The sequence below is a fragment of the Zea mays genome, chromosome 3, assembly GCF_902167145.1.
Source record: "Zea mays cultivar B73 chromosome 3, Zm-B73-REFERENCE-NAM-5.0, whole genome shotgun sequence".
Taxonomy (NCBI): domain Eukaryota; kingdom Viridiplantae; phylum Streptophyta; class Magnoliopsida; order Poales; family Poaceae; genus Zea; species Zea mays.
This window is the reverse complement of record NC_050098.1, coordinates 142,033,919-142,060,911: the sequence shown is the minus strand read 5'-3', so window position 1 is coordinate 142,060,911 and position 26,993 is coordinate 142,033,919. Positions and strand designations below refer to the sequence as shown.

The following is a 26,993-nucleotide window of genomic DNA, read 5'->3' as shown; positions in this document are numbered from 1 at the left end:
ATCCAAGTGCTTAAGAAATCACAATCACTCAGTGATTAGTATAAGTGCTTTACAAAATACATAGATTAGTTACACCACTATCATTAGTGTTTGCTCTTGGTTTTACCTAAATGATTAAAAGTGCGGAATAGAGACATATACTCCTTGATGCTTCTAAGCACCATTGTAATAGTTGTATTGAAAGAGGTGGCAAATCTTACGAGGTCACACCAAATATGTTCATAGTGTGACTGCCGCCATGTATAAAATAAGGTCCGGACAAAATGAGACCCACAACATTTCAATAAAAAACTCTAGTAAACACGGCAAGAGCATCAAAGAGAGATCACAACTAAAGCACCACTTATACATGAAAAACCCAAGCTATTCACAAAGTTAACTCACTGAGAGCATGATCCTCAACATTGTCATTCCCTAGCATTGAACTCTACAAGAATTATGCCTCGTTTAGATCATTAGAATTAAATTTCATTCTAATAATAGTAATTTAGGCATATATCAATTAAGCTAATTCGGTATTATGCAAAATATATCTATATACTATTATTAGCAAGAAGTCAAAAATATTTATGTGTTATATATACTATAGAGGAGTGAGTCGAAAAGCGTTCTGTAAGTTACAGAGTAGAAACAAATTCTACTAATACAAAATTATTTCTCATTCTTCACCCCATGAATTTGAGATAGACATATATCTGAACTTTGAAAAATGGTGGAATATCAAATTCCAAGGTAAATAGATAATTTTATTAAGTAAATTCTAAATCCTCTAAAATAAAGTATCCAAACGCCGCGTCAGAGATAAGCTTGCATGATTTTCAATCCCTCGATAAAAAACATCAGCACACCTACGAAATGTCATATCTCTATCTCATTTTAAGCTTCCGCCTTCATATCGTACTCCTTTACGGTAGTAATAGCAACGATTAGTCAAAAACATAGCATAGCTTCACATATGATAGATTTTTTATTACATAGATTTTGACTAGAACAAACATAGCTCAGTAGTTTAAAGAGAAATGAGATTGACTAATTCACTCCTCTAAAGGGTAAGTGTTCCTTCACATAGAAATGTCTAAAAAAACGTAATAAATGCTAACAGCGTTGCTGTCCGTCTCATGTGACCCACCTCAATGATCTGAATTTAGCAGGTCTTTCAGCTCGTCAGCAATTGCCCTGTAGCAGAACTTGTATTGTTCCTGAAGAGTAGAAATATACTATTTTTAGAACAGCAAAATAGTTTGTAGCCCATGCACACATTTACCTTGAAATCATAGAACATCACTTGTACTGTAACATTATGAAAAGGTTCATTTGAAACTACTGGTAACTGTTTTGTAAATTGTAATTGTAAAGTGCTTTCTCAAGGCTATGTTTCATGTGCTAAAATTATGCTGGACATGGGACATCTTTTAGGTGAAAGTCTGAAACAGTCCGCACAATCAACAAACAACAGCAAGCCTTTGTCTCAAAACAGTTTGGACCGGGGTTGGGGTAGGCAGTAGGATAGAGATGGAACCCAACAGGAGCCAACAAAAAACAGGCCACACGACTAAAAATAAAATCAAAATAAAGCACAACTTACTTCTGTTTGGACCATCCCAGGTCGTTGGGATCTAAAATTCTTTACAGTTTTGGCAAGATCGTAAGAGCTTTTATCTCCAAGAAGAATTCGCTCAATTGTAGTATGGATTGTGATGTAAGTACCGGTCCTTCCGATTCCTGCACTGAAGAAAGATACAATAACCGTGTTAATAGAATAAAAATGCTCGTGTAGGACTGTAGGATTACATGGTTGAGCTGAAGAAAACCTGCAATGGATAACTATAGGATGTTCCGTTGGAATGTGATGCAGTCGTTTCCAGATTTCCCGTACAGCATCTGTATTAGTTGCCACTCCATGGTCGGGCCAATCAGGATATTCTATATGGAGTACAGAATGAACCTTGCCTGTCTACATTATGAAATTTACAATCAGAACAGCCTTAATCATGAAATACCTATAGATGTACAGGGCTAATAAGCTCGACCACCACAAAAGGTACAATAAGTATGACATCTACCAGTGATGATGGCCACATCCATTGTCAAATGTGACCAAACTGTGATCTTTATTGTCACAAAATCTAATCATTTAAACCATCACTAAACAATGTTATAATAAATACATGAATAACCGACATCTTTGTTTTTGAGGGGAAAAACTAATATGTCAGTTATTCATGTATTTATTATAGAATTGTTTAGTGATGGGTTAACAATATGAATTATATTTCAAGAATAGAGCAGAGAATTCATAAATAAAACAAATGATGTCATGTGCCACCTAGGAGATCTAATACAATAAAACTTAACCTGATCAGACTCCTAGAAGAGAAAACGACCATGTGTGCATTTTTTTTCTTTAATAGAAAGAAGTTCATAGTGAGATGAATATGAGAAATAATGAAGTAACACACACATGGATGTCTTTCGAATTTCTTTACCTCGATGTTTTGCACCTTGACATCACGCAACTGTAAATGGTGGCTATCTGTTCTTGTCTTTGTAATCTTGATATCATAATCCCCATATGTTCGCCGTTCACTTCCCAGTGGAAGATATTTATCACACTGTCATTAATGCATATTTCATCAACACGGCAGATGAAATATTTCTGTTTTAAAGTATATATGTATATACCACGAAGAAAAACCAGTGGATCTTCCTACATTTGAAAGTTCATCAACATTACCTATTACTCTCGCAAAAAAGTCGTCCTAGGACTCCAAATACCACAAAGCCTAATCACATCAGATACTTGTACAACTCTAGATAGCTTCAAAAAAAATCACCTATGTCGGCCACTTCTGCTCTCGAAAAAATAACTTGTGAGATCACATTAGTTGATCACCAGTGTCAACAATCAACCTATGTTACCAAATTGTCTAGTCGGTCCTAGTTGCCATGGGACCAACCAGGCAACTAATCATGATTAGTCGGACAACATCGAATCTGGTCGAACAAATTGAGTCAATGGATATAATTGGAGTCATGGGACCAATCAGTCTGATTAATCGCGATCAATCAGACAGCTTGATAACACTGCAATCAACTTACAGGATGTTCTACTACTCACTAAAAAACATTACTCCCTCCATTTCATCTATGATCTGCGATGTCCTACTACTCGCTACAAAACATTACTCCCTCCGTTCATCTACGATCTTAGATGTCTTACTACTCTATAAAACATTACTCCATCTGTTCATCTACCATCTGTGATGTCCTACTACTCACTACAAAACATTACTCCCTCAGTTCATATAATTTATGTGTATTTGGGGAGGACACGGAGACCAAGGAATGCCGAATGACATCCTTCCAACGTGCATTAACTCTATCATTATTTGACACAAAGACGCTTCTGTTAAAAGTAAAGTTGGACAAAAAACTCGAAGCTCGGTAACTTGCTCGGATCGGCTCGTTAGTGGCTCGGCTTGGCTTGATTGTATTATATCATGAGCCGAGCAAGCATCTCAGATCAGTTTGCTAACCAGTCAGCTCATGAGCGAAGCCATCAAACCTAGATTCCAGTAGCCCACGACCACTACAATTGGCCCACTGCCCTATCGACTTGGCCGGTCAGCCCACACAGTCCAGGAAGAGCAAAGATGATTAAGTGAAAGAAACCCTAGGGAATCAAGACTCACATGTCGTGGGGGAATTGATGCCTTGGTGGCTGCCAACTGGAAGGCCGTACCGCCGCAGCAATCACGTCTCGTCTCCCTGACACCTCCCTCGACTCTCCGGCCCTCCGCACTCTGCTTGAGTCCTCCCCTACCCTGGTGGCTAACCACACCACCGGTCCACCACCCTCTAGCAACAGTAGCTTCCAAGATCTGTCCTCCAGCAGTCCTGTCCCGTGTGCTCACCCTCGGCTGCGACTGCGAGTGGCTGTGGGGGCATTAGAGCATGGAGGACGAGCTCCTCCACCAAGCACACCCACCGCCGGCCAGCCACAAATCAAGAACCAATAGTATGGAGAAGATGACATCCTAATCAGTAAAGCATGGTGTTTGTTGAAGCCCTGTTTAAGTTCGTCGAGAATCTGATGCAGCCTCAAATTGACTATCACCTGCCTCTCAATCACCAACCGAAGCTCCTTGTCCTACTGTGCCCTCCACATCAGAAGCAATGGTGTATGTGATTCCGTACTTCTTTGCCCTATTTGCTGGCTATTGCATTGATCTGGTTGAAGTGCTAGTGTGATTTCTTACTTGTTAGTTGTTACTTTGTTAGCCAATATGGAAGCTGCTGCACTAGTGTTAGTATGTTAGCGAATATGTGAAATTACATGTTTATTAGTCCGATAGTATATCAAGTTCATAGTTTTAAACTTTTGTAATCTGAATACATGATAAGAAAATAGATAATCAATGACTCATATTTTTTTAGAGTGCCAGGCTCCCAGCCATACTAATCAGTTTTTATTTTATTCTCATTTTTTTCATTCCATTTGTTCAATGTATTCTTGGATTTGTGCAGGAACTAGAGTCTGTTTCAGGAGAAAAGGAGGAAGAGAATAGCTATGATATGAATGATGAATTATCTGTAAGCTTACCTTCAGCTGATGGTGGAAGCCAGGAGGAGCAAAATAAAGATCATGTGTCAAATGGGTCAAAATACAGCTAGATGAAGAAAAATATTGAAGGATGGTGTTCAGTTGTCTCCTTCTAAGTGCAAGGTAAAGAGAGGAAAGCGAGCTGATTCTTGAAAGTATTTTAAGGAAATCATTGTCCCATCCAAGGAGTTAGGTACTACGGTGACAAAAGCCAAGTGCAGTCGAAACATGTAGCCACGACAAATTTTAAGACTGGATTTAAACTCAAGAAACACTGATGACGGAAGTCCTTTCGTGAAGATGTCAGGAAGCTGGGACGTGGTTGGAACATGTAAAACCCGGACATCACCAATAGCAACCCGTTCTCGAACAAAGTGGAGATCAATTTCAACATGCTTCGTACGGTGATGTTGAACCGGATTGGTGGATAAATAAACAACGCTAATGTTGTCACAATAGACAAGACTGCTCCTCTGAAGGGGCGGCGAAGTTCCAGCAAGAGCTAACGTAACCAACTGGCCTCGGCAACACCATTGGCAACTGCACGATATTCGGCTTCAGCACTAGAACGAGAAACAACATTCTGACGCTTGGAGGACCAGGAGACAAGGTTGCCACTGAGGAAACTGCATAGCCAGAGGTAGAACGCCGAGTGTCAGGACAACCCGCCCAATCTGCATCAGTATATACCACAAGCTCGGTGACAGATGAGGAACGACGAAGGAGAAGACCATGGTCAGCAGTCCCCTGAAGGTAACGAATGATACACTTCAGAGTAGTCATATGTGGTTTCTAGGGGTCATGCATATGGAGACAGACTTGCTGAATGGCATAGGCAATGTCAAGACGAGTGAACGACAAGTACTGAAGAGCACCGGCCAAACTCCGGAACTGAGTAGCATCCTGAACTGCTGGACCAGAGCCGGCAGACAGCTTGGACTGAAGATCAACGGGTGTAGAGCAGGGTTTACAACCGGCTATACCCGCACGATCAATGATCCAGAGAGTAAATACACCGCTGAAGAAAAAGACCATTCGATCTGCGCTCTACTGCAATGCCAAGGAAATGATGAAGAGGCCCCAGAACCTTCATAGGAAAATCTTTCTGAAGAGCTGCAATCACTCGCTGTAAGAGGACCATGTTGGAGGTGGTGAAGATGATATCATCAACATAAAGTAAGTAGACTGTTTCTGTGCCATGTGAACAGAGAAGTATCAGCTTTGGCTTCAACAAACCCCGGAGACTTCACATGAGATGCAAATCGACTATACCAAGCATGTGGTGCTTGCTTCAGACCATAAAGAGACTAGTTAAGACGACAAACATAATCAGGATGAGCTGAATCAACAAAGCCTACTGGTTGACTGCAATATACTGTCTCAGAGAGTGTACCATGAAGAAAGGCATTCTTCACATCAAGTTGGTGAATAGGCCAGTCCTGAGAGAGAGCCAAAGTGAGAACTGTGCAACTTGTGGCGAGTTTAACCACAGGACTGAAAGTCACATCATAGTCCACGCCCGGACGCTAAATGAAACCTTGGCATACCCACCGCGCCTTGTAGCGCTCAAGAGTACCATCTGCATGAAACTTGTGGCGGAAGTGTCACTTGCTAGTGATGATATGAGCACCAGGAGGACAAGGAACAAGATCACATGTGATGTTGGAGACCAAGGCCTGAAATTCCTCTTCCATGCCCTGGCCGCGGTCGTTCTCACATGGGCTACGGTGCTGTTGTGTATGAGTTAGGTAGGGTAGGGGTTCAGGGGTTTTCTCAAACTGTGTGAGGTCTTCTTAATATAATATCGTGGGGACGGTCTTATCCCCGCAGGTCGAGTTTTTTCAAAACTTACAGACATCTAATGGTTAAATTTACAACTTGGAATTTGCAATGGGGATTCTATCGCACTTGTCATCAAATTTGCATGGCCATATTGTTCCACCTCCCAGTTACATTTAAGTACACACGGGTGGAGCCAGAAACATGCTTGTCCCAGGCTTATCAAGTGTCAATACAAGATTAAGTCATTTGGAGTTTGAACCTTTGACATTTCTGGAGGATTTGCATTGCCTTTTTGGCTTGCAACCAGGGCAGCCCAAGCCCTGGCTCCTCGAGTGTGAAAACAAGGTTATACATTTATGAGTTCCAGCATGACAGTTGACATATTTTATTACCTTAATACAACAAATATTTTATTTGTTCAACATGACAATTAAAGGAAGTTGTAAAACTGGTAATTTGATGCAAGCATACCTTAATACTGTCAAAGTGGGTGAGCATGACAATTGCAGGGCACTGATATTCAAAGACCATTTCCCAAAAATCTCCAAATGTCTTCACTAGTGGACCTTGTGTAGAAATAAATGTTGCAACTCTGTTGTTCTCAGTAGCCTGCAAGTTGCATACACCAAAACTTTAAGCTGCTCCTGAATTACCCCAACAGGATTCAGGAACACACTACAACCTGTGATGCATAAATAAATGATACACAAGTTTTACCTTTATAAAGCTTGCATTGATGTAATCGTTGTTTGGAGGCCGTGCTGAGGATTTTAGCTGTACTCTGGTATCGTCAACTAAACACAAGAAAGGAATCAAATTCAACTTTTGTAATGCTTTAAGTTATAGGGAATCTTGCTCGCTGCAAACGAATAATAGCCACAGTGGTAACAAATGTAGGTGGAGAACCTCACATGGTAAGACATCAATATATCGGTTCTTCTCTCTATTAACAGGATAATGAGCTACACTGATCGTTTTCATATGTCTAATATCCTGCAAAAGTGGCCATGAAACATTAAATACTTAGAATGCATAGATTTCATCATGACTAGAAGCATTCAGCAGCCTAAAGCATATTATATAATAAATACAGCATCATGTCTGCTTCAAAAGAATAAAAATATTAATATATTATAAATTGTTGTGTTATGCAAGACGGCTTCTGAAAGTTTTGAAGGATGGAAGTTGTATTGTTTTTTCAATACAACTTCTATAGATTTTCATGCATTTGTATAAGACGCCAAAACTGGGCTCTTAAGTGAACAGACTGAAGAACAGCTGATCAACAGATCATGGAGATGTTGGTTGGATATGGCAGATTGGCCATATTACAGAATGACAGAACGCCCCTTCCGAGTTTATCTCCAAGAAGGTTAATGATATGAATAAATATATCTGACCTAGATGACTGTCCATGTAAGGCATAAAATACACCTTACATTTATGAATACCCTAGTGTAAAGAAACTTTGGCAGCCTTTTCTTCTAGACAGATAGAAATCAAACTCGAGCCAGATGGTAGTGACATTTTACTATTTTTTAAAACAAAAAAATATGATTAAAACCTTGTATTGCAGATGACTTTAGCGACGACATTTAACTTATTGAGTACCCATACACGGCATCCTCTACCAACACACTCCGAGCAGATCCCCGATGCTTCACATTAAATCGATCCAATAGCAACAGCCGTGCTTTGCTTCGAAGCAAAACGAGCAGAATCGAACAAGAGTCATCCGTACCGATACCGAGAGGCTTCTGAACTCGTCGGACAAGTCATCCCGGCGCTTCCCCTTGTACTCGAAATGCGCGAGCGCGTCGACGCAAAGCCCGATCTGCTCGGGCGTCAGCTCAGGCCGTGATGGCGGGTCGGTATCGACATCGAAGGGGTCGAAGGAGGCCCCAGGGGCAGGAGCCCGGCTGGAGGAGGCCCCAGGGGCGGGAGCCCGGGAGGAGGAGGACCCCGGCTCCGAGGGCCGCGACGATCGGCGAGGGAGGGCAGCGGCGGCCCTCATCAACATGCCACGGAGGCCGCCGCCTCCTGCAGGACGTCCGGCGGCACGGGAAGCCAGAGCGCTACCCGAGGATGCTCCGGAGGCGGGGTCGCGGCAGCGGTGGTAGAGGGGAGCCGAGGGCTCGCGAAGGTTCGCCGGAGAAGACGCCGTGGACCGTGTGGAGTCGTTTTTGCTATTACGGTTTTTTTAGGCGTGGGTGACCGGTCCATGAAACTTTTAAAGTGTGTCTATTTAAATTTTAATCGCTATTTAGGTATGTTAGCTTATAGAGTTCCGGCTGACACTTTGGACGAATACATTCGTATTGGTGAGAGTACCGCTCTGGAAGCTTTGTGAAAGTTTATAGTAGCTGTTATTGAGGTATTCGGACCAAAGTACATGAGATTGCCTAACAAACAGGATACAACTAGGTTGCTTGCAATTGGAGCAAGTAGAGGATTTCCAGGTACGCTCCGATCCATAGATTGTATGCATTGGAGCTAGAAAAATTGTCCTACCGTATGGCACGGATGTACAGGGGACATAAAAAGAAGCCCACAATTATACTCGAAGCAGTTGCATCTAAAGATCTATGGATATGGCATGCATTCTTTGGCATGCTTGGTTCACACAATGATATTAATGTGCTTCATAGGTCTCCTATATTTGCAAGGCTTGCTGAGGGAGAAGGTCCACAAGTTAAGTACAACATCATGGGCATGATTATTCAATGAGATATTATCTAGCAGATGACATATATCCATCGTGGGCAACTTTTGTTAAGACCATTCCAGAGCCACAAGGTAATAAGAAAAAATATTTTGCAAAGGCACAAGAAGCCTGTCGAAAGGATGTTGAAAGGGCATTTGGGGTTCTACAATCTCGCTTTGCTATAGTTCGTGGGTTGGCTCGTTTGTGGGATGAAGACACACTCCATGATATTATGATGGCTTGCATCATACCGCATAATATGATTGTTGAAGACGAACGGGATGAGTACGAAGGAGAACAAGTTTACAACTTCGACGATATGGGATAATATCTTTGCAACTACGACGACATGGGACAAAGGGTGACAGTGTCACACAATTCTTCACCTGAACTTGATGCATTCATTCAAAAATACAAAAAATATCAAGAACAAGGAAACCCACTATCAGCTTAAGGCAGACCTGATCGAGCACTTGTGGCAAAACCATTCTGAGTTATATAAAATTGATTAATGTGCTCTTTATTTATTTTTATCTACTTTATGTAATAAGAACAAAGTTGTGCAGTAAACATGGTTACTGTTTATTTCCACTTCAATTGCCTGCAATCATGTGTGGAGTTACGTGTTCATAAAAGGTGAGGATAATCTATGAATCAAATATTTATGTTTTCAAGAAATATCCAAACGAGATCTTGTAATTTTTTTTCTGTTGTTGTGTACCATGCAGTTCCTTTTTTCAGTCCACTACACGAAACTTGAAAAAATTCAATCCCTTTTTGAGTACCATGTGATGTCCCCTGTCAAGCAAAAGGGAAAGGAAATTCTGGGAACAGAAAAATCTAGCAGCAAAAATCATCTTGGACTATAAAGCCATTAATTTATTACATGCTTATGGAAGTTGATTCATGACCTTTAAACCATTACAAACTGAAACTTGAACAAGATGGTACTTAGATGAAATGTTGAACTAAAACAAGTTTGTTGACAAAGCATACTTAACTAAAACTAGAAAATTCTAGATATTGAAACGTCTTGCAAGAATCTCATTCTGACGATCTTCATAATACTGCTGTTGTTTATAGTTCATGGTGCTAAGGTCCAAACCAATTATTCTATCCTCTTTGAGCTGTCTTTGGAACGCAAACTTTTCTTTGTCCAATTTGATCCTTTCTTCCTGTAGAGCAAAGGCTTTATTGCACCTCTCCTCTTTCTTCAAGTCCTTTTCAAGGTCAGAATCTTTCTTCTTTGCAATTAGATAGTCTACAACTTCCATGGACGAACGTTGTCGTAGCTTTTGTTTCTCCTTCTTCTTACCGTCGGGTGTGCATGATGGTTCATCATGATCAGCACCCCCAAGAGGGGCATCTACGGCAATTGCATTTGCAACTGATGTTGGAGAAGAATTTATCGTTGTCTTCGGTTTCTTCGTGGCTGATTTTTTTGCATTTCCAATTTCCTTCCGCCTATCCATCCACTTGGGCTTGTCCTTCAAGATTTTCCAGCAATGCAGGTATGAAAACTTCTTATCCTTTGGGTCTTCGGCCTTGAACATTACACATGCATTTGCGATCTGCACATGTCAAACCAAAAAAACATGAAATAGAGTTTTCTCAAATAATCATACCTAACACATAATTAGTTTGCTGACAATGAAATAAAAACCTTGTCATCAATTGACCACCCACTGTGATTCCTAGCCTCAACCCTAGACAGACATCCACAAAACAGATTCACATCATGTTGTATGTCGGACCATCGATTCATTAAAGAAACTTCAGAACGATTTGAGTCAAACTTCATGTTTGCATTGAAATATTCATGTATCCTTCTCCATAGTGTGCCATGTGTTTGATCAACTCCTTGAATAGGATCCATGCCCACATTCAGCCAAGCTGACACAAGAAGAATGTCCTCCTCATCTCTAAAATTTTTGCTTCTACCCTGAGAACTCTTGGCTATTGCACGACCATGCTGGATTCTTACATCACTACGAGTTGCTTGAGATTCTTCAATACCATTAACTAGGAGATTTGTGTAATACCCAGAATCCATGGTACCTGTGCAAAACATAATTATATGTCACGCTTCTAAAGGGACAACATTATATACCATATACTTCAAGGCTGAGAACACAAAAACAATGTCTTATATTTCTGTATATAATAAACATAAGTAAAGATACGAAGTGCTTTGCTGTTTATACGCTACATCCTTTCACTCATAAGGCATAAGTGACTTATTATCAATTTACTGTAAATAACGCAATAATGGTACTCATGACTGAACAATTAATGTCGCAAGCATTCATCCGAGTTCATGACAATCTCAATAATACCATTGTTTAAAGCAGGGAAACTCAAGAGAACAAGTTCTGAAATAAGTTGCAAGCATGTACTAATGTTATTTAATTCATTGTAGTTACCATATGAAGCTATCACAATTCTTAAAATGTCAGTTTCAGCATACATAATTGGATTAAGTACCATGTCAACATAACACAAATGGAGGTATCTCAACTTCATGTAATACATATGTTTATGCAAAATGAACACACAGGATAAAATTGATTAGTTGGACCAACATAGCAGTGAAGGCCTCGTACCGTCAAATTGAGTACCATTTGGCACATCCTCTGCCAGCTGATCCTCAATTGTTACAGGAACCACCCGATGATGCAACGATCCGACAGTGGATTCATCAAATTCTCCCTCTAGGTGACTTGTCTCTTATTCCAGCCTTTGTTGGAGAAACAGGGAAACATGGACGCTCTCTACAGATCCGGTGCACATCCCAGTTTGTGTAGTCTCCATTGCACGAGGTCGTGGTGGCCGGAACATGGCATCGATTGGTCAATTGAAGATTGCGGCGGCACGACCTGTACTATCGCAGACGGATATAGCGTGCATGGGTGGGAAAGCGCGGGGGTGGTACAGGGAGGGCGGGAGATCGGGCGGGAGCACGGGGGCGGTACAGGGAGGGCGGGAGATCGCGCGGGAGGGCGCGGGAACGGGATAGCTGGGAGAGCGCGGGGGCGGTACAGGGAGGGCGGGAGATCGTGTGAGAGGGCGCGGGAACGGGATGGCTAGGAGAGCGCGGGGCGGGAAATAGCGATTTGGCGAGACACAACAGCTCGACAAAATTGGCTAGCGACGGAGAGCGATGCCGAGCGAGATGGCGAAAGCGAGGTTGAAGAAGAGATGTTGGATTCGGTTTCCACGGGTTTTATGTTTTTTTTGCCGAGCGAATGATTTTTAACCCGTCTGTTGGAGCAGCTCTAAGTCGTAACTAGTGTAATACTCATGCGCTGGGATAGTACAAATATATATCAGACAATAAATTAAAAAGCCTAAAAGTAGTTATCACAAAGCTAGAAATTGCAAACTGTTTGCTATCGGTAAACTACAGGGTGACGGAAGAGCGAGTAACAACAAGGTAATGTTACTTACCGGTGAATCCTTAAAATAATTATCATACAACCAATTTGCAAGATGCATAATGTCAGTATTCCACCGAGAATAGTATTGATCAAACAATTGTCGAGCTAGGCCATCGTCGGCACAGGCCCAATGGGTGCTATCCAGCCAAGACTTGTCCACTTAGCAATCGTGTGTGGAGCCTATATAAAGAGAGGCTCAAGCTTGTAAAGGGATACCAGAGATAATACTACCATAGTTCGTATTAGCTTCCTTGTCATTTGTAGAATTAGTTCATACTAGCATCCTTTGTCAATCCGGTTAGCACCAGACAGCTAACAAGTGGTATCAGACTTGGTTGTGCGTTTCCTTCGGGCGATGGCGGGCACAGCTGAGTCCAGTTTGTCTGCTGTAATAGAGGAACAAGAAAAGACTCTGGAGACGCAATCTCGCTTGTTGCAGTAGATTTGTGATCGCTTGGATGCGCAGGACCGCCACTGGCAGACGTTGGAGCGGGTGGTGTCGAGCAACGCCCAATCCATCACCGCGTTGACGGCCAAGGTGAACGACATCAATGGCTTGGTGGTGCGGTCAGACCTCGCCAGATCCTTCTCACTACAGATCGATGCACATATCACCGAAATCCAAGCAACTTCGTGGAAACGCATCGATGCTGTTGATGGAGCCTTGTCCTCATGCGTGCCCGCTCTCGAAGCAAAGACTGGCGCACTCACTTCGTGGAGGCCTTCCATCGAACAGTTCGTGGGCGTCGTCCATTCGAACGTTGAAGGGCTTCGATTGGAGCTATAGCGGTCTTCCGGTCGCCGGGAACACGAGCGTCGTGTACCAACTCCACTCTAGGCCGACGCGTTTGGATCGACGGTGGGATGTCCACCTGCTGCCACAAGGAACGTCGAAAGCCCTTGGAGGCACCACGATGCAAATCAAGCACGGGAGGGAGGTTTCGGGTATCCTCATACCCATAACTTCCTCCTAACCAATGGTATGGTTTCTGGATCGAACTCCCTTCCTCCAGCAATTCCACATATGATGCATGATGCTTTTGGAAGTCATCCACACTCTCAGTTCGATCGGCCTCTGGGTAACATACCTAAGGTTCCATTTCCAGGGTTCGATGGGGAAAATCCTAAACTGTGGCAGATACACGATGTCAAGATTATTTCACCATGTATTCTGTTGACCCTAGTGTGTGGATTAGGATTGCTCGCATGCATTTTACGGGGTTTGTAGCACAGTGGCTCCAATCGATAGAATGACATTCAAGTTGAATATCTTGGGAACAGTTTGGTCACATTGTCATGGATAGATTTGTCAAGGACTAGCATGAAGTTCTTATTAGGCAGCTGATCCATGTCAGGAAAACCACCACAGTGTCTGATTATGTCGATCGTTTTTCCTAGCTCATAGATCAATTGCATGCATATAGTCCCAATTCAGATCCATTGTATTACATCATGCAATTCATGGATGGTCTCTGGGATGACATTCGTTCAGTTGTTATGGTTCAACGACCACGGGATTTTGATACTACCTATGTTTTGGCCCAATTACAGGAAGAGGTGGGTGGTCGGTAGAAGGACGCTCGCACACTAGATGTTGTTTATTCGACCAAGACATTTCACAAAGGCCCACTACTGTTACCATTGCCTACTCGCCAACCTCAGACGTCGAAGCCTGGAGATTCTGCAATCGTTCAATGGAGGAAGCTCTCCAACACGGGTGACAAGTTGACATCTCTAATGGCTTATCACAAGGCCAAAGGTATTTTCTATAAATGTGGTCTTCCTTATGCTTGTGGCCATCGTTGTGCGGACTTAGTGCAGCTGCATGTGGTGGAAGAATTATGGCAAACATTGCAAATTCTAGATCAACTAGACGATGTTGAAGCCACTGAAGAACTCAACTCGATGTGTGAAAGGGAAATAGGGTCAAACCTTTTCCTAAATGATTTTGGTGGTTGAATTGCCCAACACAAATAACTGGACTAACTAGTTTGCTCTAGATTACATGATCTACAGGTGCCAAAGGTTCAACACAAACCAATAAAAAGAACAAGTTAGGGTTCAAAAGAAAGGAGCAAAAAGGAAACCGAAGTGTTCCCTGGTCTGGCGCACCGGACTGTCCGGTGCGCCACCGGATAGTGTCCGGTGCACCAGGGTGAATCAACTCAAACTCCTTAGCTTCGGGTTTCCCAGGCGCAGCTCCGCTATAATTCACCGGACTATCCGATGCACCAGCGGAGCAATGGCTATCTGCGCGCAATGGCCGACTCTGACGGATGAACAGTGCAGCACAGTAACACGACAGAAGTCAGAGCAGAAGGTCAGAGGGGCACCGGACTGTCCGGTGTGGCACCGGACTGTCCGGTGCCGCATGAGGACAAAGCCTCCAAAAGTCGACCAGCTCCAAGCCCTAACGACAGGGTGACGTGGCGGCGCACCGGACACTGTCCGGTGCGCCCATCGCCAGCAGACTTCACCAACGACTACAATTTGGTTGGTGGCTATAAATACTACCCCAACCAGCCACTTCAAGGTGTGGGAGCCCAAGCAACATTCCAAGTCATATAGTTGACATATTCAAGCCCTCCCAACCACCTCTATTCATTGATCCATCCTATACATAAGATTTAGACCACTTCAACCTACACAAGTGCCACAAAAGAGAGAGCAAGCAAAAGAAAGCTTCTCGTGTGAGTTTAGCAATAGTGCCTTGTGAGATTCATCGAGAGAAAGTGTGTGCTACATCTTGTGTTCATTTGTGCGTGGAGTTTTGACTCCCATTGAACTTCCTCCAAAGTTTTGGAGGCTTGTAAAGCTAGCAAGAGACACCTAAGAGTGTGGTGATCCTTGCGGGGTCTTAAGTGATCCTTGAAAAGAAGAAGAGCTCGCCGGTCTTGGTGATCGGTGGAGAGAGGGAATGGGTTGAAAGAGACCCGTCCTTAATGGACTCCTCAACGGGGACTAGGCCTTCGAGGGCCGAACCTCGGTAAAACAAATCACTTGTGTCTCTTGTGTTTATTGCTTGTGATTTGTTTGTTCTCTCCCTTTCTAAGTTCTCTTGCGCTACTCTTTGCTAATATTATTTTGTGTTACTTCAAGTTAAATTCTCATTTAGAGAAGCAACTCCTTGCAAGAAAGAACTTGTGTTTGTCCTCTTCTTGTCTAAAGCCCTCTTGCATTATTCTCCACTTCTAGTAGTATTGATATTGATTAAATTCCACACTCTTTGAAAACAATACTCGTTGCAAGCAAAGGATTTAGTTTTATACTCCGATAATTGTGAATCTTGTTCTAACCACAAATCAAGGGATCTAGTTTGGATTTAGAATTATAATTTTCAGGTTTCGCCTATCCACCCCCCTCTAGGCGACTTTCAATTGGTATCGGAGCTAGGCACTTCATATTGAGTCTAACAACTCGAAGTGATGGCTCGTAGAAGATCCCAAAAGAACAAGAAGACACCTCCTAAGGAGAACAAGGAGGTAACTATTGAGATATTACTTTCCGATTGTTCTAATTATGATTCATGGTCTACTAGGGTGATAAATGCTTTTAGAACCATAGATCCACAATTAGAACAAATTATAGACAAGAGTATCATACCCTCTAGTTATAATAGAAAAAATATTTCCGAGGAAGATCAAAGATGTATTCGCTTAAACTACCTAGCTTATGACATCTTAAGTAATTCTCTTAGCAAAGAAGATAATCGTGCCTTCATAATGAATTATAATGAACCTATTCGTGATGCGCATGATATTTGGACTAGAATTAAAAATAAATTTGATGAGTCCAAACATGATGGTTCATTTTGTGCTTCTACTTCCTTTGGTCCTTGTGAAACTAACCCTTTGAAGGAAGAAGAAGAAAGTGAACGTTGGAGACCAAACGATGAATCCACCTCTCCAAAAGGTATGTCTTCCCATTTCGATTCCCACATATGTTATGTGGCTAATGAAAATGATAGCGGAAGCACAAATGAGGATGAGGAGGATGAAAGAAGCTTCATGCAACTCTACGCTCGTCTAAGCCTAGAAGATAAGGCGGTCATGCTCAAACTTCTAAAAGGAGCGAGAAAGCAAAGCGAAGCTCGTCAAATGCTAGAAGACATTCTCTCCATAAAAATGCTAAGCTTTGACGAGTTGACTAAAGAACATGAGGAGCTAAAGTGCTCTCATGTTGATTTGGTCCAAACGTATGAAACTATTTCAATTGAGCAAGATAACTCTTTACATTGTATCGCTCAATTAGTAAATAGGAATGCCTTGCTTAAGGACCAAGTAGAAAAGCTAAAAGTTGAAAATCTAGCTTTTCAAGAAAAATATGATATGCTTCTATGTTCTCATGAAAATCTTATGGATGATCATATCATGTTAAATATTGCTCATGAGGTTGTGATAGAAAACTTAAAATCCCAACAACCTCACTCATGCACATGTATTCAAATTAAAACTATTTTACCATGTGCTAATGCTTGTTGTCCGTCGACAAGCAAATCCTCCTTTGAGCTAGAATTTCCAGGAACAAAAGATGATACATGTCAAGAGCTCAAAGAAGAAAATGAGAGGCTAAAGATGAGCTTGACACAACTAAAAGGGAAGTGCACTGCTCAACCTTCTCAAGATAACCGTGATCACATGATGAAGAAGCTTGAGACGGGAACAACCGTGGCATGCACTAAATCCCGTGAAGAAAATGTCAAGGACTTGAGGATTGCCAAGAGGAAGGAATAAAAGAAGAAAATCAATACCTCTGCCGAAAGCCTCAACCGTGCCTCCATGCAAGGTAACATCCAAGGTAATGATCAAGCCACACTTCATACTAAGAGAAGTAAAAAGTGTAGTGAATGCTTTGAAAAGGGACACTCGATTAGGTCATGTCCCTATATTAAAAATGGCTTGATTATTAACAAGGACGATAAACTTTGTTTCAAATGCTCAAAAAAGGGACACTTAATTAAGTCTTGTCCTTATTTGAAACAAAAATGCATAGTGTTAGAAAAAAATATTGACTAACCATGTAGCAAGCAAAAAACAAGGAAAGAAGAAATCTTCAAGACTTGAAGATCGCCTTTGCTACATATGCCGAAAGAAGGGACATCAATGCAAGGATTGTCCCATTGGTAACTATCCCACTTCTAGCTTGTCAATTATTTCACACGTAACTAGGCAACCCAAAATTGCAACTTGTGCTAGAAAGGTAATGAGTTTACCAAGTGCTAACACAAAGGACTTTTGGGTTCCTAGATCTTTGTTGACTAACCTTGATGGACCCATCAAGCGATGGGTACCAAAATATGCTTGACAAGCTTTGCAGGAGAAGGAGATGATGTGAAGCTTTGGGGTGCTTGAGAGAGTCAATTCAATTTTTATTAACTCAAGCTATCAATCTTCAATGATCTATATATCCAAGATTGACCCAAAGGTATTTTGAATTGTTATGTCTAAAACTCATATCATCTCGGGGGAAGATATTGATTTTGTAGGAAATAAAGAATTATCCTGTGCGAAAAATCAAGGCCTACAACATAGAGGAAAGCCAAAGGATGGTAACATTTATGCTTTTAAGTGCAAGTATCTTAAATTACCATTTCTTATGTGTCTTGTGGAGTCACATAGAAAAAGGAAGCACTTCAAATGTTTGTAAATTATGTCACCATTCTTTGAAGAAATTCCTCTCATATGGTAGATTGCACATTCATCATTTCTATACTATGGCAATCTACATGCTTGAAATTATTGTAAAAATCTCATGGCATGCTTTACACTAATTATCCTATTATTGCCATGTTCTAGATATAGAGAGATATTCCAAGTTCTTAAAAGAATAAGGTGTCATGAAAGGAATCCAAATCCTTAGGAAACTTATAAAGGGAATCTCTCTTTTTATCTAGAATTGTGAGACTAATGTTTTTGTCTAAATAACCTAAGTAGTCTCACATGTAGAAAATAAGTTTCTCTATGGAAATGCGTAATCTAACATGAAAAGAAAAGTCAATCCAATGATTTATGTTGTTTGGCCTCTTGCTTAAATTGGATATGATTCTTCTACATTCATCGCTCTCCATGTTATGAATTAGATTTATTCCCATAATCTTAAAGAATTAACTATGCTTGTTTTATAAGTTAAAACTAAGTATACATCATGGAATAATCTAGTTCATATTATAAAGTTTCCATGCTTTAGTAATCCACTCTTAATTCCTTGTTAAAAATGATTACAAAAGGGAAACTAGTGCTCATGTTGCTAATGACATATCTCTTGAGCTTACTTATGACAATCTACAAGAGAGTAAGTGCAAGCCACAAGCCTCAAGGGTTACTCTTCACCCACAGGAAGAAAGATAAAAGCAAAGGTATGGGAACTCATCTTCTTAAACAAATATAGTTCCCATCAATGGTTATTTACTCTAACTTATCATATTCTACCTATGTGAAGAATAGATTCTTTATTGGACTTAAATCAGCTAGATGTGCATTCAATCTAGTTCTCATAAATGCACTTGTCCATTAGAATCTAATTCATGCCTTTGCTATATCTATCCTCATATCGATATGCTTTTAAGTTATGATAATAAATTCAATATGAAGAAGTAAATTTCCTATGATTGATCAAAATGTTTTAAAGGTGCATATTCCTCTTTTGTAATGATGTGCACTAATGTTAAGGATCTTTACTTCATGTCTGTGTAACTTATGGATGATGAATTGTTTATATTTCTAAAGAAATCATCCTTCATCATATACTCCCTCGTGCTATTAACATGTCTCTTGAGTATTTTCAATGAGTTTGGAAGGAAAAAGAGACAACTACAAAGGGAGGACACTCAAATGAAAGAGGAAGACATCAAGAACAACAACACCTACTTGGACAATAAGATCTTCAAAACAATCAATGGTGTGGTTGTAAGCATTCTAAATCTTTTTCATTAAGAGATTACTAGGCATAAGTTGTTTATTGAAAATATTATAAGCCTTGATCAAGAAGATTAATGCTTCTCCCTATTTGTCTTTAAAAGTGAGTGCATCTATCCAATTCCTTCAAACTTTGATGCATATCTTTAGGGGAGCCTATTTCTATATCTTGATCATATTGAGACTAATACTTTATCTTAATAATCTCATATAGTCTCAAGTATGAGAATAAGTTTCTCATAAAGTATGCTACTACATTTCAATCCAACTTGGTAAAATAATGTCACCTTTATCAAGGATTGTAACTTTCACTGTTAAAGTAGCATATTTACTGGATTCTTCTAGTTTAATCTTGTTTGATAATCTAATGTGTATGTTGTTCTTTTGATCGCATCTATTATTTGTTTGATCATTGAATAACTTCAATTAGTACTTATGTTTCTTAGTGACTCATATAATTTCAATCGATATCTCTCTTGATATGCACTAAGTTAAAAGGAGAATTCATGATACATTTATGCAATTTGTGATCTACTTAATATACAATAACAATGTCTTAGAAAAGGATCACTAGTTGTAGAACTCTCTCTTGTGCAAAATATTTCCATACACTGTCTTGAATATAGGTCTTAAGTAACCAAGACTGAGGACAAAGCACAATGAAGAGAGCATCTCCTTGTGAAGGTACAAAAGGGTAAAACTGCTTCCTCTCATTTACACGTGTACCTAAATCTTCTATACATTCCTTGCATATCTTGTATAAAAGGAAGAGAAAGCATGTATATGCATATCCCTGCTTCATACCTAGTTTAACCTCTCAAAAATTTCATTCCTGCATTTATGCATTTTTGTTAAAACTAGGTGAAATGGTTTTATTGTCAAAGAGCTTAAAGCTTAACCTTGTAACGAGGATAAGCTACCTTTGTTTCAAAGGTGGAGGGTCCTTAAGTCTCTTTGAAATCTTTAAGGGTAATTGCTTAAAATGTTTCCAACATGCTTTCATAAGTGCATAGTCTATCGTGAGCATCACACTTTTATTATGACACGTTGCACTTCACAGTTTCTATGATATAGATATGTTCTCATTAACCTAATTATGTGCACTTGGCATTTAAGGCCAAAATATGTATTCCTCTCAAGGCACATATTTAGGGGGAGCAATCCATATTATATCGAACTGTTTAAGATTAATTGACATATCCTTCTAACCATGTCTCTTTCTTTTGGTACATTTGCATATTTCCTATCTCTCTTGTGCCAAGGCTAAGACTAATATGTTTCCATGAGTATCTTGTGTATTAAGTCTTAGATTGAAAGGGAAATGGAGTATTCGGCAAAGACATCGCTTTCACTCTACACCATCGGTATTATCTATCCTTTTGCCGGTATTCCGCCATCTCTCAAAATTGGTATAATCTCTCACTCATATTTACTTGTACCAATGCGGGAGAAAGTAAAAAGGGCTCTACAAGCCTCCATTTTTGGCGATTAATGCCAAAGGGGGAGAGAGTATTAGCCCAAAGCAAAAGGACCGCACCACCATGCCAATTTCAAATTTTTCGAAACAAGTTTAAGTTTTTTAAATGTTCTTCAATTGGTATCTTTGAAATTAGTATTCCTCTAAGAAATTCTATCTCATTTGGTATCTACATTCTAAGTAGGAGCTTTTTCAAAACTTAGTATCTAAAATATTTGATCTTCTTTCAAATAGTAAAAACCCTCTTGAACTCTAAGAGGAGAATTTCATTTAGGGAGAGTTTTGTTTAGTCAAAGGAAAAGCATTTGAAACAGGGGGAGAAAATTTCAAATCTTCAAATCTTCAAAATGCTTCTCGAAATCTTATTCATATAACTTTGACTATTTGCAAATGAACTTTGAAAAGATTTTCCAAAAGAATTTGCAAAAACAAAACAAGTGGTGCAAGCGTGGTCCAAAATATTAAAAGAAGAAAGCAATCCATGCATATCTTACGAAAATGTAAAATTGGTTTAATTCCAAGCAACCTATGCACTTACCTTATGCAAACTAGTTCAATTATGCACTGATATATTTTGCTTTGGTTTGTGTTGGCATCAATCACCAAAAAGGGGGAGATTGAAAGGGAAATAGGGTCAAACCTTTTCCTAAATGATTTTGGTGGTTGAATTGCCCAACACAAATAATTGGACTAACTAGTTTGCTCTAGATTACATGATCTATAGGTGCCAAAGGTTCAACACAAACCAATAAAAAGAACAAATTAGGGTTCAAAAGAAAGGAGCAAAAAGGGAACCAAAGTGTTCCCTGGTCTGGCGCACCGGACAGTGTCCGGTGCACCACCGGACAGTGTCCGGTGCACCAGGGTGAATCAACTCAAACTCCTCAGCTTCGGGTTTCCTAGGCTCAGCTCCGCTATAATTCACCGGACTGTCCGGTGTGCCACCGGACAGTCCGGTGCACCAACGGAGCAACGACTATCTGCGCGCAACGGTCGACTCTGACAGATGAACAGTGCAACACAGTAACACGACAGAAGTTAGAGCAGAAGGTTAGAGGGGCACCGGACTGTCCGGTGCCGCATGAGGACAAAGCCTCCAACGGTCGACCAGCTCCAAGCCCTAACGACAGGGTGACGTGGCGGCGCACCAGACACTGTCCGGTGCGCCCATCGCCAGCAGACTTCACCAACGGCTACAATTTGGTTGGTGGCTATAAATACTACCCCAACCGGCCACTTCAAGGTGTGGGAGCCCAAGCAACATTCCAAGTCATATAGCTGACATATTAAAGCCCTCCCTACCACCTCTATTCATTGATCCATCCTATACATAAGATTTAGACCACTTCAACCTACACAAGTGCCACAAAAGAGAGAGCAAGCAAAAGAAAGCTTCTCGTGTGATTTTAGCAATAGTGCCTTGTGAGATTCATCGAGAGAAAGTGTGTGCTACATCTTGTGTTCATTTGTGCGTGGAGTTTTGACTCCCATTGAACTTCCTCCAAAGTTTTGGAGGCTTGTAAAGCTAGCAAGAGACACCTAAGAGTGTGGCAATCCTTGCGGGGTCTTAAGTGATCCTTGAGAAGAAGAAGAGCTCGCCGGTCTTGGTGATTGGTGGAGAGAGGGAAAGGGTTGAAAGAGACCCGTCCTTAGTGGACTCCTCAACGGGGACTAGGCCTTCGAGGGCCGAACCTCGATAAAACAAATCACTCGTGTCCCTTGTGTTTATTGCTTGTGATTTGTTTGTTCTCTCCCTTTCTAAGTTCTCTTGCGCTACTCTTTGCTAATATTATTTTGTGTTGCTTCAAGTTAAATTCTCATTTAGAGAAGCAACTCCTTGCAAGAAAGAACTTGTGTTTATCCTCTTCTTGTCTAAAGCCCTCTTGCATTATTCTCCACTTCTAGTAGTATTGTTATTGATTAAATTCCGCACTCTTTGAAAACAATACTCGTTGCAAGCAAAGGATTTAGTTTTATACTCCGATAATTGTGAATCTTGTTCTAACCACAAATCAAGGGATCTAGTTTGGATTTAGAATTATAATTTTCAGGTTTCGCCTATCCACCCCCCTCTAGGCGACTTTCAATGTGTCTGTCCAAGGCTGTTGTGGATGGCAGAAATACTCCAAAAACTATGAAGGTACTCGAGCATATGCAGGGCATGGACCTTTTGGTGTAGTTGGACTCTGGTAGTACTCATTCATTCCTGAGTACACATGTGGCTGCTCATGTTCCAGGTCTTTCTTCGTTGCCAAAAACACTATCAGTCCAGGTGGCTGATGAAGCTCGTCTTCAGTGTACACAATAGTTGGTTGGAGCTGTCTGGTCGCTGTCAGGTTATGAGTTTCATCCTAACTTGCATATCTTACCCCTTCAGACATATGACATGATTATTGTGATGGATTGGCTTCAATTATGCAGCCCTATGATAGTACATTGGAGTGAAAATTGGGTGATTCTTCCTTATAAAGGATCTCGGGTCAAGATATGTGGCTTGCAACCTTCACAAGGACCAGTTATCAAACTATGTTAGTTGTCGGACTTGCTAGACAAGGATCAGTCGATCCTAGCCAAGTTATCAAGCGAGCTACAATCTCTAATTCAGAAGTATCAGCCAGTATTTGACATAGCTTCAGGGTTGCCTCCACCAAGAGACTGTTATCATCATATTGACCTATTACCAGGTGCTCAACCATTCCATCTGAGACCTTATAGGTATGCGCTAGCATTGAAGACAGAATTTGAGAAACAGGTCCAGGAGATGTTGTCCTCCGATATTATTTAGAAGAGCAAGAGTGAGTTTTCTTCACTGGTTATTCTGGTCAAGAAAAAGACAACACATATAGATTCTGTGTTGACTACAAACATCTCAATGCCCTCATAGTTAAGACATGTTTTCTGGTTCCTGTAATTGATGAATTGCTTGATGAATTACATGGAGCTGCATGGTTCTCTACACTTGATCTACGTGCTGGGTTTCATCAAATCCAAATGGCACCTCAAGACCAACACAAAACAATGTTTCAAACACACCACGGACAATTTGAGTTTCGTGTTATGTCTTTTGGGCTAACTAGGACACCTGCTACTTTTCAAAGCGCCATGAACAAGACACTGGCTTCTCTCTTGAGGAAATGTGTGGAAGTCGCCTAGAGGAGGGATGAATAGGCGAAACCTGAAAATTATAAACTTTGAACACGCACTATGCCCGGGGTTAGTGTTAGAAATAATTCGGAGTGTGGAAGATAGTTCTCCTTTCTATGAGTTGCTCAATCAATGCGGATAACCTTGGGAGCAAACTCAAAACAATATAAGCAAGGGAACTTTTTAGAGAGGAAAGGGGGAAACAAATCGAGTGCAGATCAACACAAATGAACACGACAATTTGTTTACCGAGGTTCGGTTCCAAAGAACCTAGTCCCCGTTGAGGAGGCCACAAAGGTCGAGTCTATTTCAACTGTTTCCCTCTCTCAATCGGTCACACAGACTGGTCGAGTGCTTCTCCTTAATCACTTAGGTCACTAAGACCCCACAAGTGTCACCACACACTTAGGTGTATTTTGCTAGCTTTACAAAGCACTTAGAAGAATTAGAATGAGAAGGAGAAAGCAATCCAAGCAACAAGAGCAACAAAAGAAACACCAAACACCCTCTCTCAAGTCACTAAACAATTGAGTTGGTTTTGAGGCTTGGAGAGGATTTGATCTTTTGATTGTGTCTTGGAGTGTATACTTTTGCTCTTGTATTAAATGTGAGGTATAGGAAGCTTGGATGGCTTCAATGGTGGTGGTTGGGGGGTATTTATAGCCCCAACCACTATTCCAGTCGTTGTTGTCGATGGGCACACCAGACAGTCTGGTGGTGCACCGGACACTGCATTGTACACTGTCCGGTGCATGCCACGTCAACAGACCATTGGGGTTTGGAGCATTGACCATTTAAGTACTTTGTCCTCTTGCGGCACCGGACAGTCCGGTGTGTTTTAACTTTGCAGATCTGACTTCTGACTTCTACATTGTCCACTGTTCACTGTTCACCGCAGTTGACCGTTGGGGCAGTTGACCATTGCTCCATTGGCTCACCAGATAGTCCGGTGAATTAGAGTAGAGCGACTCCCAGTAAAACCCGAGAGCGGCCAATTCGTGGGGGTGCTCGGCCTGGGCACCGGATAGTATCTGGTGCGCCACTAGCAACACCCATGCTTGTCTTTGCTCCAAACTTTGTAGAGTTCCCCAACTTATTTTCTTTGTGGGTTTATGTTGTACTTTATGCACCTAAGATAAATGACAACTAGGCAAACTAGTTAGTCTACGTGGTTTGTGATGGACGTCAACCACCAAAATCGATTATAGGAAATGTTTTAGGCCCATTTCTCTTTCAATCTCCCCCTTTTTGGTGATTGATGCCAACACAAACCAAAGCAAATATAAAGTGTAGAAATTTAACTAGTTTGCAATTTGATAGTTGTGCAGAAGTTACTTCAAATTTAAACCAACTTAAAGTATTTCTAAGTATATATGATTGCTTTCTTTTAGTTTAACATTTTGGACCATATTTGCACCACTTGGGTTGTTTTTGCAAATCCTTTGTAAAAATATTTTCAAATTCTTTTGCAAATAGTCAATGGTATAAGAATATGATTTCAAAAAGCATTTTCAAGATTTTGAAATTTTCTCCCCTATTTCAAATCTTTTCCTTTGACTAAATAAAAGCTCCCCCTAAAGAAGTCCTCCCCTTAGCTGTCAAGAGGGTTTTTGCAATTGAAATAATTTCTTCCCCTTTGTGAAATAGTTTTTGAAAAAAATAGGATGGTGGTGCGGTCCTTTTGCTTTGGGCCTATTACTTTCTCCCCCTTTTGCATTAAGTGCCAAAAACGAAGAAACTTGAGAGGCCTAATACTTTCTCCCTCATTGAATATGAATGAAAGTACATAAGGAGGGCAAAGGACAAATGATACCAACAGAGTTGAGTGGAAGCCTTGCCTTTGCTGAGTTCGCCATTTTCCTTTCAATCTAAGACTAATCATAAATATACTCATGGAATCACATTAATCTTAGCCTTGGCACAAGAAGAATAAGAAATATGCATTTGTACCAAATGAAAGAGAAATGATCAAAGGTATATAAATGAGCAATGTGCGCAATGTTTTAATCAAAGTTCTGAGAATCTAAGATGTTTATCTCATTCCTAAGCTTGCTAAAAGTCTTTTCATCTAGGGTATTGGTAAAGATATCGGCTAATTGATTGTGGGTGCTAACATAAGCAATTTCGATATCCCCCTTTTGTTGGTGATCTCTCAAAAAGTGATATAGAATGTCTATGTGGTTAGTGCAGCTATGTTCAACGGGATTATCCACCATGCAGATTGCACTCTCATTATCACATAGGAGAGGGACTTTGCTCAACTTGTAGCCATAGTCCCTGAGAGTTTGCCTCATCCAGAGTAATTGTGCACAACAATGTCTTACAACAATATACTCGGCTTCGGCGGTAGATAGAGCTACTGAGTTTTGTTTCTTTGAAGCCCAAGACACCAGGGATCTCCCCAGAAACTGACAAGTCCCTGATGTGCTCTTCCTGTCAATTTTACATCCGGCATAATCGACATCAGAATACCCAATTAAATCAAAGGTAGATCCCTTGGGGTATCAGAGCCCAAACTTAGGAGTGTAAAGTAAATATCTCATGATTCTTTTCACGACCCTAAGGTGAACTTCCTTAGGATTTGCCTGGAACCTTGCACACATGCATACTAAAAGCATTATATCCAGTCGTGAAGCACATAAATAGAGTAAAGATCCTATCATCGACCGATATACCTTTTGATCTATGGATTTACCTCCCGTGTCGAGGTCGAGATGCCCATTCGTTCCCATGGGAGTCTTGATGGGTTTGGCATTCTTCATTCTAAACTTCTTAAGTATATCTTGAATGTACTTAGTTTGGCAGATGAAGGTGCCTACTTGAAGTTGCTTGATTTGGAATCCAAGAAAATACTTCAACTCCCCATCATAGCCATCTCGAATTTATGTATCATGATCTACTAAACTCTTCATAAGAGGACTTGTTAGTAGAC

The 26,993-nt window shown here is 40.8% G+C and overlaps 2 protein-coding genes across 2 annotated transcripts; both read right to left on the bottom strand.

Annotated features, from left to right (window-relative positions):
• Positions 1-803: 803 nt before the first annotated feature.
• Positions 804-8,602, bottom strand: LOC100282709 (receptor-type tyrosine-protein phosphatase S). Its single transcript, NM_001155616.2, has 8 exons — positions 8,127-8,602; positions 7,297-7,378; positions 7,103-7,179; positions 6,857-6,994; positions 2,487-2,612; positions 1,812-1,954; positions 1,586-1,727; positions 804-1,199 (listed from the first exon to the last, which is right to left on the bottom strand). The coding sequence occupies exons 1-8, from the start codon at positions 8,403-8,405 to the stop codon at positions 1,131-1,133; spliced, it is 1,056 nt and encodes a 351-aa protein (NP_001149088.2). The 5' UTR covers positions 8,406-8,602; the 3' UTR covers positions 804-1,130.
• A 1,416-nt stretch (positions 8,603-10,018) lies between these two features.
• Positions 10,019-11,142, bottom strand: LOC103650643 (glutathione S-transferase T3-like). The gene is made up of 2 exons (XM_023302127.1): positions 10,753-11,142; positions 10,019-10,660 (listed from the first exon to the last, which is right to left on the bottom strand). Exons 1-2 carry the CDS (start codon positions 11,140-11,142, stop codon positions 10,106-10,108), a joined length of 945 nt encoding a protein of 314 aa, XP_023157895.1. The 3' UTR covers positions 10,019-10,105.
• Positions 11,143-26,993: the final 15,851 nt, after the last annotated feature.

Coding starts and splice junctions, on each gene's coding strand:
- LOC103650643 (XM_023302127.1), bottom strand. CDS start 11,142: ATGGATTCTGGGTATTACACAAATCTCCTAGTTAATGGTATTGAAGAA. Junction 10,661..10,752: donor GGTGGTCAATTGATGACAAG/GTTTTTATTTCA, acceptor TGACATGTGCAG/ATCGCAAATGCATGTGTAAT.
- LOC100282709 (NM_001155616.2), bottom strand. CDS start 8,405: ATGTTGATGAGGGCCGCCGCTGCCCTCCCTCGCCGATCGTCGCGGCCC. Junction 6,995..7,102: donor TCAATGCAAGCTTTATAAAG/GTAAAACTTGTG, acceptor TGCAACTTGCAG/GCTACTGAGAACAACAGAGT. Junction 2,613..6,856: donor CCCACTTTGACAGTATTAAG/GTATGCTTGCAT, acceptor CATTAATGACAG/TGTGATAAATATCTTCCACT.